Consider the following 18,818-nt stretch of genomic DNA (forward strand, 5'->3'; position numbering starts at 1 on the left):
TAAGAGCACTGGCATTTCTGTAGTACCTAAAGATCTCAGAGCACTTTAAAAACATGAGTGACCTACACATCATAGACAGTGGCTCCATTTTGCACGGGGGGAACTGAGCCAGAGACAGTATTTGCTCAAAGCCTATTACGGTCACTAAATTTAACAATCCTTCTGGGAGAGAAGGGCATACCGTGAATAAAGATTAAAAAAAACTTTAGTAGCCACCACTGCAAAATGTAGTCAGGGGGCTTCATTTGCAATGATTGGATGGCCTTGGGGCAAAGAAAGGCAACATGTCCTAGCAGATTGACAGCTAGACCAGAAACTCTAGTGTAATCTCAATTCTACCCCCAATTCCCTCCTTGGCCTTAGGCAAGCAACACTCATTACTTCTGTTATTCAGATACCAGTATACCTCAAGAGGGCTATTGAGAAGATTGGGTAATATTCAAGTGCCTTGTAGATAAAGAGCACTAGACAAGTAACTTTTATTGTACAATAATGTCTGGAGTAGCTCAGTGCCTAAGTGTTGCAGAGCTTTTGCTAACTCAGTATGTATGAAGTTTGTTTCTTCTTGGATCCTCTTCAGGATAACTGAGCAACTTTCTCTTAACTAAGACAAAAAGGATGCTTTCAATTAGCACCCCATGGAAAAGACAGTTTGTAACTATTACGGAAGTTGATAATCAAGGTAAAGACTAAGTGAGTCTAGTTCTGGGGTCACTCCTAGGGCCTGATGACAACGAAAAGCTATAGACACTTAGGAATGTCAGCTGGAATCTGAAAGTTGAAAATAGGGTCTGAAAAAAGCATTCCTACTACCTGTTTACTGGAATCACCACTTCCAACACTCTTATCTCTAGCAGTCATTAAAGTGAGCAGGGACCAGTCCTTCTTCCCTTAGTGTTTCACAAATAGATTCTATTCAGAGCATATAACATGCTAAAAACTTGAACAATTCATCTCACAAAGCATAACAGTGTTGGCAGAAACAGGAAAGCCAAGAAGGAATGTGCGAGCATTCCTTAGCCTCTGGAAAACAGAGATTCTAAAAAATGAGAAAACTGAGAAAGTCTCATTGATAAAAGCAGAGTGGCTGCCCAAGAACAACAGATGTAGCACAAAACTGCAGTGGCTCCAGTCACTGTAATGGTGTCTTTCTATAAAAATAGATATTGGATCCTTTAATACTGAAGCTGGGAGATCTCAAGTTAAAAGCATTTTCCCTACTTCCCCCTACAGAAAAGATAAGTGCAACTTATTTATCACTTAATGAGAATGTACCCACCATCAGTACGAGACACACAGAGAGGAGTGGGGGCGGGGGGCAGAGCGAGAGGCAGGCAGGGAGGCAGAGGCAGGGAGGCAGAGAGAGGAAGGCAGGCAAAAAGAAAAATTTCATTATTTATACAACACCTTTCCATCAGCAGGAACACCCAACTCCTCCGACAACTGGGGATGAATAATCCACTTATAAGCTTCCTTCAGCTGAACAATGTCATCCTTTGCCAAGGAAAGGCCCAGTTTTCTGAATCACATACATAAGGAAATAACAACTTGAACAGGAGTCTTTCAAAGATCGATCCATGACATGATATTCCAACACAAACTTCAGTAACTTATTCCAGGCGAACAAGTAAAGCACAGACAAAAAGGACAAAACTACCAAGCATACAGACCACGACACGGAAGAATTAAAGGCTGTTCTATGATATCCTGTGATTGTAGTGAACATTTGTATTGAATTAATAACTGTTTATTATTGCAAAACAATAAGGCCAGACAGTGATTCCAGGTAAGATGCTTCCCAATAAACACTTGGCTTGGCTGGGAGCAGCTAAGGGTGTAGTTTTACAATCTGCTCAACTAAATATAAAACCATATTGCTCTTTCCTGCCTCTGGCCATACATTCCTGCCAGCACCCACATGCTGACGCTAGATAGCATGGTAAATCATACTAGTGCACTGATCCCATTTAAAATGAATCTAATCCACCATAAAGGGTTTTTTTTTCCAGCCAAATCAGTCAGATGATCAGCTCCCTTGGTGGTCACACAAGCAATTGTGTTAACACAAGAAAGACAGAAGCACGTGCAGATGGAGGTAGGATACTTCTGACAGTAAATCAATAGCTAGTTCAGCTTAAATAAACTGGATCCTGCAGGGCAGCATCTGCACTACTTGCTGAGGAACCTCCTGTCCAGGTTCCAACCAAAATAATACCTTGTTTTGCCCTTTTTCTATTTGCCTGGGTTTCTTCCATTAACAATTTAAAAATAGATTCTCTTCTGTTGTACGTGAGAACATACTTTGTGGAAACCCACACCATAGCTCCATGATAGATCCGAAGCTATAAAAGCTTTCCCACAGTCCACTTAGAGAACAGCTTAGAGACATGCATGTAGCTCTTTCGTTAAAAAAAATCTTATATTTGAGTTCTGTTGTTAAGAGACACATCTAGTTCTTCATTAAAAGGAGGCATGAACTTCAGTAAGTACAAATTCCTAAAGAGAAAAGCCCACACAACAATCTCAGTCGATCCTGCTGGGACAGGCATAACTGACTCTCTAGATACTTCAACTCTTGTCGACTTTTGTCTTTGGAGACAGAAATGTAAAAGAGCAGGTGCCTGTGAAGATGCCACTAAATGATTTCAATCCACTTGTGACTCATCATCTTTTATTCTGCCTTTCTCAGAACAACTCAGAATGGCACCTCCAGTCAACATGGCTTCCACCAAAAATTAATCCAGTATCCTCAACTAACTATGAGCCCAAAAGATTTCTTTCATCTTGCCCACAGAGACAATTATCTATTCATAATAGTTCTACACATTTTCATTTGGCCAGGAATGGGAGTGTCCTAGAGTACACAAGGAATCAGGCCCTTAAACTGATATTAAAACACTGAGGTATGAAAGAAGGGTGAAAAATAACTTGCAAACACCGTACTAATACCTTTCTCACTACACCATGTCAGTATCTCAGAGCTGTTGTCCCCGTATTGTACGCCCTGCTGTTTTAAAAATAATTCTAGAAATTGGAAGCTGGAGAAAGCATAATAGCAAGCTTATGCTTAATTACTATTATCTTTATCAAAATCAAAAAAAAAAATCAAACTTGTAATGCATTGTAACTATTTATTGTAACCATCTTATGTAACCTGTAGCCCAATTGTTCATGCACCCAAGTAGCTGTATAAAGAGAAGAGTTTTTAATATTATAAAACTTAACAATGTAAGAACTAGGTTTATTTGAATGCAAGTAAGTGGTGATGCTGAATTACCCAGAATAACTATTCTCTTTCAGGTCAAAAAGAAAAATTCTATGTTGATGTCAAGCACAGGAAAAGTGGCACACTAAAATGAATTGGTAGTTACTGCAGAAGCGCAAGCTCTTTCATAGTGCATGCTACTTCCCAAACACCTGGAAAAAATACCTGGAAGAGAATGATTCATGTATTCCCTAAAGCATAAGAAGCCATTCAGCTAGCTTACCATTTTACAGCCCTTCCCCCCAGGGAAGCAATAACAAAAGCATTACCCTGTGACACCAGTTCTGATAGCTGGTATTAAACAACTTGATAGCTCTAGTCCAGTCACAATTAATGATACAGATTATTACCATTTTATTGGTACAATGGTTGGCAGTCTTAGAAAAGACAGCAACTGACTGATAGAGAGCCAAAGGTACACCCTCAAAACATCAGAGATAATTTTTTCTATCAGAGGTTAAGACATAGGAATGAAAGAAATTTTCCATTTGCTTTTTGAAGTACTTGTACTTTCTAAGTTACAACTTTTTAAGAATAAATTTATGAAGTACAGTTTTAAGAATGAAAGAATAGTTCATGTGATTCCTGTTCAAGTCTCAGCTTCCAACTTATCTGCAACAGAAACCAATTTTACATGCACACCTGCTTGTCAAAGACATTAACTACGGACTTCTCACCATTATCTCACTAATGTTTTTCAGTCACTATTAAAGCAAGCTGAATCTAATACTGCGACAAAATGGGGAAGGTCTGTATTCCATGATGTCTTCTGAGCACAGGATGAATCTGGCTAACTGCATCACAGCACCCTCAGGAGCGTTAAGGTACCTAGCTCTAAGCTGTACAACTGGACAGATAGCCTGCACTCCACATTCAAATGCTGTGTCCTAGCTGTATCACAGTAAAAGACAAATGAGATACAAAACCCCAAGTTAATGTCAAACCACGATACACCAACCCCAGCTGTCATTTTATCCTTTGCAAGTGACAAGCAGACAATAGCGTTATAATAAAGCTATAAAATCAACTACTACTCTGTCCAATACCTATGTAGACAAACAGTGAAGAATGTTTGTCAGACAGACAATAAAAGTTACGGACAAAAAAAGCGAAACAAATAAAACGAGAGCACATCCCAATTCTGAACTTGCTGATGATTAGCTTTGAAGGGACAAAATAAATAACAATCTTGGCCAAGGATAAAGGAAACGAGTCTACATATTCCACAATTTTTAGAAGAAGCACCTTTTTATGAAAGTATCTGTCTTGATCTTGAAAATATAGAATTAATTGCTTGGTCATAAATTTCTCCTAATAGATATGCCTCAGTAGGTCCATTGCAATAAGCAGTTTCTCATTTCTGCTATGTTGGAAAAAAATTATAGTAACAGCATCTTTCCTTTCTCTAAATCTGGAGGATTCTGTAGTAGAAGTGGTATGAAGGTTGCCAAAAGAAATTACTCACCCCATTTCCTGTTTTACCAGCAGCCAAGCAGCGCACTACAGGTCACCAGCCATGCCCAGGAAGAAGAGAGAGAAAAAAAAGTGAAATTTAGGCTCAAAAATACTCCAACTGTTTCAGAGACTGTTAACAGAAGAGAAAATTAAAGTTTACAAAGCTCAGAAAAAAACTTAAGTATTAGGATTTTAATTTAGCATTGTTTTAGAAGTACAGGATAAAACTAGGGTTTGCTCTTTCCACTGTAGACTAACCAGGCAAGCATAAAGGAAAATTTCTTCTTTTTCCCCCAAAGTGCTCAAAGAATCTTTTACTTCATGAGTACAGGCTGTTACCTACTTTATTGTCTCTTCTCCCACCTCTTGTCTGACAGAAATAAAAGTAAGGTCTTTCGAGGAATAGAAGATTGAATCAATTACCAATTGCATCAGCTGGAAGCCTTAGTATAGTTGTAAAACAAAAAGCCAATTTTATGGCAGAAAGAGTACGCTTCTTTGAGAGAGACACTTTGTCCCAGTCACAGTAACTAAGATCAGCTCTTAGGACAATCTGACGTAGAAAAAACTCTGGACGTCAAAAAGCTGATAGTCAGAGGAAAAGATTTCAAAAAAAAAAAAAAAAAAAAAAGATTTCTTTTCCTCCTATGCTAACCTAAGTTTTCCTGTTTCTCAAATACTTTGCTATTTTTCTCCTTCACTGCTCACTAGATTTAAAATTGTTAGCCAACAGAGTCTTCTAAAGCTAGTCTGTCATATCATTTTCAATGTCCTATCTAAACCTTCCGCAAAAACTTCTACGCATTCCTCCCTCCACTTCTCACATTTATCACATCTGAAATTTCATTTGCCTTTTTGAAATAACAAGTGTATATGGTATATGCTGGGGGGGGGGAAAAAAAAAAAAAAAAAAAAAGGAAGCTTCCCCCCACTTCTTTTTAGACAACTCTTCCACTTCCAGTTGGGAAATACTGAAAAATAACAGGAGATAAACAGGCAAAACTAAAAGGTGTTCTGACTGCAGTATCATTTTAAAACATTTCTAGTAATATACAATATACTTGCATATCTAGCTAAACTAAAAAGAAATTAGTATTTTTGAATATTAATAAGCATTCAGTCTGCTACTGGACAGATCTGGAAAGTGACATAAAACACACAGGAAACACCCAGCTCTCCAAAACAAATGGTGCATCTTTCTAAGACAGCATTTTGCAAAGGCACAGCCAATTCATCACAAATCCTACACGGCTTTTAAAAGAAGATTAGGGTGTATTGAACACTTCGAATCTTGCTATTAACACTATAACTAGAAAAAAAGACTGACAGCCTAAGTCAAGTGCAACTAGTGGTTATCTACTATATATAGAAATGAAAAAAAAGCACATCTAAATAGATGGTCACATTTATGAAAATTGATTTGGCATACAATTTTTTAAAAAAATCAGGAACAAGTAGCAGCTATCATACAAAACACGAGATAAACAACACTCTTGGTTTGATGATAATCACAATTTCTTTCCCTGAGAAGTGCCTCCTAATTTAAATCATACCAGTTAGTTTGGGAGACATAAGCAAAGTACAGGGAAAGTTGAGGAACACAGGGAATAATTTTAGAAACCAGAGACAGTTTTTCATATAAACTCTGGAGTTCACTAACAATTATTTAATCAGACAGCATACCTAGAAACTGCTGGAAAATCTAATCTAAGAATCATGGGCAGATTTCACCCTGAGTTCTTTTTCATTTTCCACCTGTCCCTCTGTTGCTTTCTGCAGACCTTCTGTGAACACCACCTTCTGCAGCTCCAGATGCACTCCTTTGTATATATAGCTTCCAAGAAGTAGCATTTGCTTGAAGTGAATGACCATAGGATAATTCAGTTGCAAGGAACCTCTGGAGGTCTCTATCCAATCTCCTGCTCAAAGCAGGGTCAACTATAGGATCAGACAAGATTGCTCAGGACTTTATCCAGCCAGGTCTTGAAAACTCCAGTAACGGAGGCTCCAACAATGCACAACCTCTCAGGACAACCTGCTCTAAAGCTTGACTGTCCTCAGTCCAAGCACTGTAAATACTTCCCCAAGCTCTACTTATCTTGTCTGGAAGCATAATATAAAGCAACATAAGGCAGCAGGCCCCTTGAAGTGACACTGACAAAGAAAGCAGACCCTGCGTCATCCCTTCCGTGTCCCAGCCAAGAAATAGAACACAACAGTACGAGAATTACCATTGATTGTAACAAAAGTCAAAAGTAGAATTAACATTACCAATGGTGTGAAGGTACAACGGAGAATACAAAAGTAAGCACAAGGGACTATCAGCCATCAACTCAATGCAATTCTACATGCCTTAAAATGAAAAAGAATCAGAAATTGAAGACTTCCAAAGAACAACACAGTCTATGCCAAAAGCTTCCAAAAGCATATCTTTCACAAGCTTTGCTCTGAGGAACTAAACATTTTCAGAGGTGCTTCCCTTCACAGTGTCACTCACTCCTCTTTGTACTGACACATTGATACTACAGAACGATCCATTATTTCACTGTAGTAATTGTTCAGTGCTTTAGGCTTTAAATTTTGTCTCTGTACACTCTAAAGTGAATCCCATTCTCCACATCACACGAAAACATAATTTACAAATCTGAAGTGCACTACAGTTAATCATAATTTTAATTTTGACCTCAACAGATCTTTCCCTTTAATTACAAGACAACATAGTAGTCTAGGGAAAAAGAAAAATAAAATCTTTATGAACACTAATTTTTATGCTTATATTTCTGTCAAGAGTGATGTTGGACATAGATAGTCAGAAGACTTGCACAATGTTTCCATTTCAACAAAATGCCTATCAGTGCAAAAGCAACTAATAAGAGGGAAGAAACTCACCCCAAAACTTCCTAAAAATAAGCAACAACAAACTCTCTCTGCTTTCTTCCTCTAATAACAACAATAACAAACAAAATTAAGACTAGCAAGAAGTCAGTTAACTAACAGAATCTGTATTGTCAATACACAGTCTGGAGGTCCACTCTCACTGCCCTTACAGAGGCTGAATTCCAAACCAAAGTTGCTTGGCTTGCTTACATGCCTACGATGTGAAATTGAAAACAGTAGTTTTCAACCTGTGGACAGCAAAGGCAACTGCATAAACTTGTCATGCAGTCATCCACACACTTGTGGTGTCAGAAAGTGTTCATCTCTCAAAAGCAGTAAACATCACTGATCTACATTCTTCAGCAGTTTAAATCCTTTCTCTGTCTTTCTTTCTTCATAGATTTGCAGCTTTAAGAAACAAACAAACCAAAATACCCCAATCAAAATAAACATTCTCTAGTGTCAAGGAAATAATTCTAATGAAGAGGTTTGAAAACAAGTCTCAAACTTAAAGTAGCACTGTCACGATCACTTCATCTTTTGGTTGAAGTCAGAAGTAACCACATCACAGAACACTTTTAGACACTGATAGAGGAACTCAATCAAAAACTTCTATTATCCTTCCTTTTGTCCATCTAAAAGAATCTTAAAAAAACAGTGTTAGAAATACTAATGGGAGAGAATAATGTTGGAGAGAGAACACAAACTTTAAATTTAGATACATGATACACAAACCAGCACCCTATTGAACAGAATAAATGAAGTTGTATTGATAGAATACTGTTTACTCAAATTCATTGTGATTCATTATATTATATATGTAGCAAATGTGAGCAAGACTGCTTCACAAAACACTATGAAGCATACTGCAATATTGTTTGCATATTATGCAGATTAAATCATAAACAAAAATAGCTTCCCATCAAAATTCCTTGTGCACACATCTTAACTAGAGAATACAACAACCACAGAATAAGGTCTAGAACTCTTCATTTGACAAATGCTGATTTAAACAGTCTCATATTCCTTGATTTAAAGCACTTGCAGGTTTAGTACTTAATCAGGTGGATAATCTCACCCCTTTTACCTGTATTATGATGGGCACAACTATAAACTAGAGCAAACTTCTGCTTGTAACTACACTAAAATGAGACCATGTATCAAATTTCATCTCCTTTCCCCTGACTTCAAAAGTGAAAGAGAATTAAAGAAATTACTTTTTCCCTTCAATTAAGAGGAAAGAATAGATTAAGGTACTGTGAACACAGAAGCCAAAAGATCCCAAATTCCAAATTATATTCAATCAAGTCCCCTGCCTTGCTCTCTCCCAGTTGTATGCAAAGCAGGGGATCAGACCCCCTCTACTTTGTAATTACTTTATGTTTGTAAAGAGGTTTGAAAATGAAAAACGCTCATTACAGAACTCAAGCCTGCAGGGCAATGCTTAACAGCAAATATATTTCTGAAATACTCTAGCTCAGGCACTATATTGATTACAAGCTGCATGATATTATTCTAATGCTATCTGAGGGATCACATTGGCAACAGTTGAAATACCATGTGCAGTCCCAGCCACTGAATGTTTTTACTGTATTAGAAAAGAGCTTGAGATGGGGAATTCCATGATGAGGTATACACAGTCCTACAGGGAGTAATGAATACAGATGCAATTTGCATCAATGTCCTTGTAGCTAGCACCAGGATGATGGATCACAACCAAGACTACAAACATAACTAACAGACACCTTTTTTGAAAGGTATGACTCACTTCATGTTCTAATACATGTCTGACATAAACTTGGAACTCTTGTATTTATGATTTATTTTAGTCAGACATCCTACTTCTGCAAAGAGGTAATAGATTCTTTGCATTACAAATACTATGCAAATGTAAATTTTATGTCCCACTCTTCTTCAGGCCCTGTCCTACATTTAGGCTTGGTGGGATAACAACTGTCATCATTAAATTAGTTGAGAGTAATATTAAAAGACAATTTCTTAACTTTTTTTAAAGGAAGTCGAAGAAAACCTGTGTGTCATACAAAAGGTCAATGGAAAGGAGGCTATCTTGGGGGTGTCCTTTTACGATAAAAGGACGTATGTTCTTGTACAGTGCAGTTCAAAAGAATTAAAAGAAGAAAACAAAAGATCATCTGTTCAACACAATGCATCTTGGGATATGGCATTATTATATTACTTGCTGCTTTTCTGTAAATGTAAACAGGAACTTTTCCTATCAATTATTTTTAAAAGTTATAAACGGATACATGGTAAATAAAAATCCACAATTTTGAAGAGATTCTTTCTTGCCTCTCCCTATTTTCATCCCTTCAATTAGGGCACAGGTACTCAAACAACTGGTTTAGCATTTGGCAACACTGAGGGGGTAGAACAGAGGAATGGCAGGAACCTCCCAACGCAGCCCTACTCCCAACTGAACTGAAACTCAGGGCAGCAAATCTGATTTGGGGGGTTTTTACTCAGTCATCCCATCCCACCTATTCATTCCTGGACCCAAACCAGAGCTTTTTATTCTCCTGATTGTACCACATGCTGAAGTCCTGTTCGCTTGCCTGAACATAACGGCAAGAAAACTTGAAGGGAGTGGACGTAAATGTACCGGTAAAGGTAAAAGTGCTGATAAAAATAACAGCAACATCTCACCCCTTTTATCAGACTGAAAAATTATTGCACCTAGAAGACAAAGTTGTTATAAATCAACAGTTTTTATCAACTATCTTTGCCTGGTGAATTTTCCTAGTTCACAGTTTCAGTGCATCAGATACTAGATGACACACAACAACTCAATCAGAAGAGGAACTCTTTGAAGCCAACTATTATCTTTAGCCTCTATTTGCAGCCAAGATTGTCTCAAAAGCAGGCAGGAACACTTACTCTACTTGTTTAGACTAGTGTGAGAACATGATTGAGCTAGAACTGCAATGCAATATCACCCTCTTCTGAGGCATTATGGCAAAGACTCACTAGGAGGGTGTAAAAGAACAGTAGCACCAAATTCTTCTTTCCTCACGTCTATAATTATTCACCAAGCTATGAATAAAAAAGAGGTTATTTTTAAGCTAGATAAACTGTAGCTGTTAGGTTAAAGCTGGATGAAGGAAATGTAGTAAGAACTTGATGGCATGGGAACTGCAGTTCGGATTTGCACATCACTTCGTTTTCACTGAGGATACAACAATGAACACAGTAGGAAAAATTAAAGTAGGCTAGATTAGTCAAAGTAGGCTAGAAACTGAAAAGTCCTGATCTACATTACCCTAAAAGTAATAAGTTTTTTAAAAACACTTAGGTTTGCAGTTCAGAGGTTAACTATGGGTATAAAGTTGGGAAAATTTTGACCTACGTTTAGAGAAGTTCTAAAGAGCATCATGGCACACAGGCACACACCCACATGCTCAGCTAGCCTGAAAGTGCTTTTTGATAAATCTCATTTTTTGGACGATTATAAAATCAAATGGGAGTAAGAAGAGTTAATCCAGCCAGAAAACACAAAGCAATTTCTTCTGCTATACATAATGGCAGCTGAAGTGAACACACTAAGTATGCTTAATTTAGGATGGAAAGTTAGAGAGTCTTATGTTAAGCAGGCTTAGAGCAAAACATACATCAGCACAATGCAGTTACTGTACTGATATTTGCCCAAGATACCAGAACTAGCACTGCTATTCAAGTCTAAAAGCGTAGTACGTTATTCAACAATCAAACCGTACGGGATGAGAACAGACCTCACCTCAGATTTATATATAAATCCAAGACAACCTACACTTCATTCTGCCACATTCACTGAAGCCTCTATTACACCTTACCACAGAAGGCATCTATCTTGAAGATTTACACGCTGCTCTTTATAGTAGTATTTTTGCATCACTTTATATCAGAAAGCAGGTAAACATTGTAAAACACCTCAAAACTAAGCAAAAACTGTTATTTTATTGATCAAGCTATACCATGCTTAATACACTTCTTCAGTTTTTCAAAAAATTATCAGTCATATACCTGTCCATCTTACTGTTGTCTTCTATACTTAAATGACCGAACAATTTGATTAGAATTACCATCAAAATTAGTATTTTTACAACTGCATTCATTTAGAAAGGAAGGAATCGAACCTCCATGCACTGGTTTCAAGCCAGCTGCACTAAACCACTTATGCTTCTTTCTTATGAGATGTTAGTAAATACATTACACAGCCTTGTCAAGACTAAATCACAGGTTAAAATCCTGTACATCTCACATGGCCAACCCATCTCAATTCAGATTCCAAGTACACTTTCAACAATGCCCAGAACAGGTGACTATAAAAAAATACATATTTTTACATCATTTAAAACACTGCAGAGTAAGAGTTCATCTTCAAATTCCTTCATTTGCATTCTGCAATACCAATTATCATTTATTTCAGGAAAGGCACCAGCTGTGTCACTCCTTCTCCCAGGAGATCCACAAAGCAGAGCTGGCATCTGTACCAAAGGGAGCAATACACCAAGGGTTTAAACAAACTCCTTTCAGTTTTTCAGATGTACTCCTGGGCTAACTGAAATCTGACGTGACTTAGACACTTTATTAATTGAAATAATGGTTGGCAAAAAAGAAAGAGGAGAACAGACTTCACTTTCAGCATGTTTTCCTTTAAAACAACAACAGTTAAAATCAAACCACCTCCAGCTTGTATGTTCCCAAGTAACTTTCTTTACTATGCATTTAAGTAACAAAGAAATATCTGTAAACACTTACCTCTCTGACAGACAGCTGTGGGGGTAGGGATACAGAAAATACAAAACTGGTAAACTGGTAGTCAGCAGATTTAACCTTTTGGCACACCTGCAAGAGGATTTTTAATATTAAACTATAGCAATGAAACTGTGTTGATAATCTAGTGAAATCACTGTAAATCCGTATTAACACACTTTCAGATAAATGTCAACTATGCAAAATAAAAGAATCTCTAACAACTTACTGAAACACAAGTTCTGTTTTGTTTTTTTTAAGAGTATACTAATAAATATTATTGCTGCAGCATTACGAAACAAGTTAACTCAGTATTTTAAGGCTAAAACTAATTGCATGCATACACTTTGGTATAAGGATTTATACCACAGTGATCAAAGGCCAGAGCAGCAGACTCAGCATGTTTTTACTCAGCATGTTTTTCTTCATGACACTCATACAATTCTACAACATTAAAAATGTGTAAGGTCCTAGGATAATGCAGGAATAAACAGGTATCCACAGTATTAATTCCATTGCTCTTCAGCCTGGGGAAGAGAAGACTGAGGGGGGATTTTATCAATGTGTATAAGTACCTGAAGGGAGGGTGTCAAGGGGACAGGGACAAACTCTTTCAGTTGTCCCATGTGACAGGACAAGAAGCAATGGGCAGAAATTGAAGCACAGGCAGTTCCACCTGAACATGAGGGGGAATTTCTTTACTGTGAGAGTGACAGAGCACTGGCACAGGTTGCCCAAAGAGATTGTGGAGTCTTCTTCTCTGGAGATCTTCAAGGCCTGCCTGGATGCAACCCTGTCTAACCTGCTCTAGGTGACCCTGCTGAGCAGGGAGGTTGGACTAGATGATCTCCAGAGGTCCCTTCCAACCTTACTGATTCTACAATTCAAAGTAATGGAATAGAATGCAATATTTCATCTTTCAGCTTACAACAGAATGCCTATGTTTTCTTGGGATTAGAATGCAATTACTACACACATAGGCCAGAACACAGCCTAGATTTTTAATGTATTTGGATATAAAAATCAAATTTGCCACTGTAAACAAAGCAAGAACCTACACATTCCTGGAATACGTTAAAGTAGGCTACTAAGAACTAATGTTTAGACGTCTCACTGAAAATATGCTTAAGTACAAATGGAGAAAATGTCCAAAATGTCAATGATCTTAGCGAATGCTAACAAAGACTGGTTCTGAGCTTTCAAGATGAAATCAACATCTCAGATGAGGAAATTTCCTTATAAGAGAATCAGCTTTTGTGGGGCCTTAACAAATGCTGTCAAGTTTTCCAAAGCTACTCAAAAGTGTGAACCTAAAACAAGTTTTAAAAATGGGATTTATAAAAATATATATACTCTGCCAATGGAAACAAAAAAGAAAGTTCTAAACTGCAAAAAATGCACTGCAACAACGGAAACCATATACTATGCTTTCCATTTAGACTCATTTTTAGATATACTCACATCATTAAACCAAATACTTTTAAATTTGGTTTACACTTAACTTATTTGGTGAACACTTAAACACCTCAAATGCAGTGGGATTTTCCAGATGATATTTCAGTTTGTTGCATAAACAATTTTATTCCTCAGAGATGATGTCTGCAATAGTCACTATGCTCATATTGTCCCCCAACTCATACTTCCTCCAGCATCTACAACCTGTTATGCCATTGACACATTTTCTTCTCTGCCTTTCTAAATATTAGTATATGGTAAAGACAGAGTTATACTACACTGAGAGCATGTAGCTAAGCTGAACAGCACAGCATTTAATGCCTCCATATTCTCCCATTACAGAGAAAAGTGAAGAGAGGTCATAATTTACAATGAGGTTTTAGTTGTACTCTAGCAGTTGTACCTGGTGTTGTCCCCTAAATATATAACTAGGTATCTATTAGCCCCTTGCTTTGGAAAATATGTTCTAATCAGTCACTCCATTGCATATGCATTAAAAAAAAAAAAAAAAAAAAAAAGTTACATTATGGTAGACCTGGATGAAATATGGTCACAAAGACATAAATTTTATTTCCCAACTACACAGAAGGTATGAAAAGACCATGCAAGTTAGTAGTATGTAGTTGAATAGCGCCATCTACATTTCAAATATTCAAAATGAGTAAACGTTTCAGTTTGTTTTCCCATATCTTAGTGGTGATTGTTTAAGTGTATGGGGTTTTCATTCATCACCAGACATACACTGCAGGCTCTAACACACACCAGCTCCAAGAAAAGCACACATATAGATCAAGAACTGATTATTTACCTTTTTAACAAAGTCCATCTCACAGAACTCCTGAAGAATTCCCAAACACACATTGCAAACCTTTATAGATGAGCTCTCCAAAGCAGTATTTTCTTCACTAACCAAAGGAATCTGCCTGAGCACTCCATTCTGGTTCAGATCATCAGGCCTCTCTTCTGCGTTTTCAAGTCTGATTCTCTTACAGGGTGGATGAGCTTCAAAACCAACTGTATCCTCTTTTTCTTGATTATTTTTCAGAAATTCTTTCAATTCTTTTATCAAATCCTAATATAAAAGATGAATATTACTGCTGTTGATTTTTCTTCTTTTCTTCACTGCTGTAACAAGTACTTATAAACACATTCTAAAAGGCAGTAATAACCACTCCACTTTAGCCTTACTGTAATTAAAAACTTGTAATTTATACCAAAAAAAACTTTAAAAAGCTCCAAGTTGTATTTCTGCCAAAATGTTACCCAGAGAAATTGATTTTTACTGAACAGACTCCTTCATATCATCTAACAAGATTAGAATCATTTTATATTCCTCACTTGCAGAAACACATTTATCTTTGGCCCCATCACTAATCAATGAAAACCAAACAAAAATTAAAGGGTGTGCTGGTGAGGACAGGGAAGAACTCCTTTCATGTCTCTGAATTTTTAAGAACTATGATAGAGGTAAAATGCAGTTCAGAAAGATTTATTAAAAGGTCTTCAGTAACAAACACAGCAGTTACTGCGTTATTGCAACTCAGAGGGAAACTGGGTAAAGACACAAAATAGGAACAAATGGCACACAGAATAAACACATCTCAAATGACTGACAGAAAACGGAAAGGGATAAGGAAGAAAGCCATGAAAGATGAATTCTGGAGAGTCTGAACTTGAATAACGGTAGAAATGATCAAGACAGACACCTTCAAATGCAAGCATAATGACAAGGTATATGCATTAGACTAGGTAAATGGAGATGTTTATTTGCACTAAACAATGAGAGGTCTCAGAGAAAAAAATGTAGAAGAAGAACAAATAGCCAAAAACAAGAGGATGAACATCAAATACAAGAATAAGGGCAAGAATGATGGTACATACTTAGGAAAAAAATGGAGAATACTGAATTCCAGCAGTAAGGTTTCTTTAAAAGGATGCCCAATAACACTGATCAAAAAAATGAAAACTTGCCCTTAACCTGTGCTCTGCAATTCTTCAGTTACAGTACCCTAATCGGTTCTACTGAAAGAAGTAGACAAAATGAGGTTAAAAGTTTGGTGCATAGATGGTTCCTCCTCTGCTTCAGGTGCACTGACCCAAAGCTCCTTAGTTACTTATTATACTAAAGGGAAAAGAACAGAGAAAATAGTCATAGCTGCTCTGGTTCCAAAGTGATAGAGCCATACTATGAAGAAGCTAATATACCCTGTTTTCTGGTGTTTTCATCAAACATTTACATGAAACATTTCACAGTCAAACTTAACATTTAACCTGCAACAATTGTTACATTCTACCATTCCTGTAATTACTCAATAAAATTGCACTATGTCATTTTTCATGACACATTTTGCAAAGCACTATACTCTCAGGCAAAGAGTCCAGTAACACAATGTCCTTCTAATCCAAGGCAGTGTGAACAACACTGCATTCATATGTTCACATATTCTAATTAGGAATACAAAGAAGAAACCTTGCATGGACGTTTATAAGGTGTCTGTGATCCCACACAGCAGAACCTGAAAATACATCGCGGGCAAGTTCCAGTGTTCAGTAACAGCTGAACAATAGGTCTGTCCTTTTCTGTTAGTGAAGACATGCTGGATAATTCTAAAATTAAAAAAAGAAAAAGCTTAGAATAAACATATTTTTTAAAAAAATAGATTTACTTAACTGAGCAGTACTTCGAGTCAGTAATTTTTTTTCTTCCTTTTGTCCTCTAGAGAAAGTTTAGGATATGTATTTGTCTGGCCAAAGGCACAACCAATTGGAAGGGTCAATCCAAAAAGGTCACCTAGCTCAGGCAAAAGCTGAGCTAAATACTTAGAACTTCCTAAATAAACCAAAGTCAGAAGTTTTGATGACAGCATGCTGAGCTTCTGACCAGAGTTTTATCTTCAATAAAATGCATTACATGATATGATATGCTTTATTAAATGGGGAAAAAGGAAGAAGCAAAGACATATTGTTTAAGCCATACATAAAACTCCTTCTAAAATCACAGCAAGAAAAGAATGAATGTATTAGGAATCACAGGGAAAAAAAAAACAAAAACAAAACAAAAAAAAAAACAGATGCCCTTCCTTTCTGTCATATAAAGCTTAAAAGGCAAAGATAGCTTTTTCTATCCACTAGCTCCTTCATTTTTTTGAGATTTCCTATTCATCATCTCAATTCTTTTTAAATAACAAGGTTAAATAACAAGTAGTCCAAGGACTGGACTACTGTTTTTGACACAGCTTTTCATTTTTCTTTATAAGATTATGGCTAGTTTCATTCCTTGTCATTCTCCCTCCTGGTACTTTAGAACAGACTACTTTATTTGGCTGAAACTTGATGGCGGTCTCTCCACAAAGCTAAGTTCCTAATTTTTTTGAAAAAAATGCAAAAAAGGAAAAAAAAGACCCTATTAATACCATCAGTGAGGTACTCACCCTTACTGGGTAACTGTGAAACATGAGGGAGTACAGAATAACCAGAGTTGTATAAAGCAAAGGTTCAATTAGTCTACTGTCTCCAACAGTGGGCAGAAATAAATGCCAGAGGAAGACTAAAAGCAGAGCAAATATGTGCTGCATCTCTGTCAAGAGCTTTCTGTCTCCAATTATTTCTGGCATGGTGGATTTCCTTAACCTGGGGTGGTTTCCCTGTCAGTAACCCTTAACAGATCTTTCTTCCAATGCTTCTTCAGTCTGTTTTTTTTTTTTTTGTTTGTTTTTGTTTTTGGTTTTTTTTTGGGGGGGGGAGGGGTTGCTTTGTTTTTTTGTTTTTTGGTTTTTTTTCCTCTGTAACATCCTTTGACAAGGAATTCCTCAGGAATACCTACAGAAGGAAGAACCATCTGATTTTGTTTCAGGCTTAGCTCCTCTGAGCAACATTTGATATCCTCTAGTTCTTCTGTATCATGAGCTGGTAAAGAGGCAATATATATATGCCTTCTCCACGCAAATCACAATCTAATAGACCTCCAATGGCCTACACTACTCAGGAACTCCTTCTCTAATCATTATAAATATCTCAACTCTTCTCAAAACCTTCACTGCATAGGAAAATCTAACAATTCAGTTTCTCCTGGATATTAATTCTTCAAGGTAGGCTGTAAAAATCAAGGACTACTAGAGATCTCCAGACTGGTCCAACTTATATTTTTTTCAATATTTAGATATTTACTAAAGTAATTGCACTTCATGAGGCTTGAACCATATTTTCATTAAGCTCCAGAACTTAATTTGAACGAAGATATTAAATAAGTAAATAAATGGCACTGGAACAGTTCATTAATATATCTTTCATTTCCTAGAACAGGTTACAGACTTAATCTACACGTAGATGTGCCGAATATCAAAACAGCAGCGTGTGGCACAAGCCGATGTCAGGACGGGGTCAAGACCATGCCTGGAACACACGCGCAGACTTTTTACGAAGCCTTTTTCTCACCGTGTAGCCCCGCCCGAGACAGACAAACACCCCGAATATTCACGCGTTTTCTGCTGAAAAACCGCGGAAACCCAAGCTAAGAACAACGAAGCAGAAGCAAGGGCACCACCGCCGCCTCGCCCCGCCTCGCCTCGCCCCGCCCCGCGCCCGGCGGCTCGGACACCTCAGCTCTCGGCGGGGAGCGCCGCCCGCCCGCCCGCGGGCCCTCGCGCGCGCGGAGCTCCCTTCCCTTCCCCCCGCCCCGACCGTTAGAGCCGTTAGAGCCCCCGCCCCCCCGCGTAGGGAGGGCGCTAACGCGGCGCCGGCGGGATGGGGACCGCGCCGCCCGTCCCCCCACCCTCCCCGCGAGGCCTCTGCCGCTGCCCCTGCCCCACGCCCCACACCCCACGGAGACGCGTTCACCTCGGAGCCCCCCCGCGGCGCGGCGCGGCCCACGCGAGACCACGCCTCCCCCGCAGCAGCCTGCCCGAGCGCCGCCAGCACGGCTGCGGCGAGGCGGAGCGGGCCCAGGCGCAGCTAGCGGCCAGGCGGAGGGCATCGATCAGCGCTCCATGTCCTCTGCGCTGCCCCAGGGCCGGCCGGT

The 18,818-nt window shown here is 38.2% G+C and overlaps 1 protein-coding gene across 4 annotated transcripts in view; it reads right to left on the minus strand.

Moving 5' to 3' along the window:
• The window catches only part of PUS10 (pseudouridine synthase 10), a 39,029-nt gene extending 20,334 nt beyond the window's left edge, over positions 1–18,695 (minus strand). Inside the window, exons 1-6 of one of the 4 annotated variants that reach the window (XM_062571510.1) lie at positions 18,638–18,695; positions 16,272–16,408; positions 14,610–14,873; positions 12,353–12,439; positions 4,731–4,765; positions 1,408–1,519 (exon numbers count right to left, since the gene is read on the minus strand). In XM_062571510.1, coding sequence (XP_062427494.1) covers positions 1,408–1,519; positions 4,731–4,765; positions 12,353–12,439; positions 14,610–14,873; positions 16,272–16,397 — 624 coding nt within the window. In that variant the 5' untranslated portion in view covers positions 16,398–16,408; positions 18,638–18,695. Of the gene's footprint in view, positions 1–1,407; positions 1,520–4,730; positions 4,766–12,352; positions 12,440–14,609; positions 14,874–16,271; positions 16,659–18,637 lie in introns of those variants that run through there. The other 3 variants (XR_009957829.1, XM_062571512.1, XM_062571513.1) reach the window with 3 other exon arrangements.
• Positions 18,696–18,818: the final 123 nt, after the last annotated feature.

Source organism: Rhea pennata, chromosome 3, assembly GCF_028389875.1.
Source record: "Rhea pennata isolate bPtePen1 chromosome 3, bPtePen1.pri, whole genome shotgun sequence".
In the NCBI taxonomy this organism is placed as follows: domain Eukaryota; kingdom Metazoa; phylum Chordata; class Aves; order Rheiformes; family Rheidae; genus Rhea; species Rhea pennata.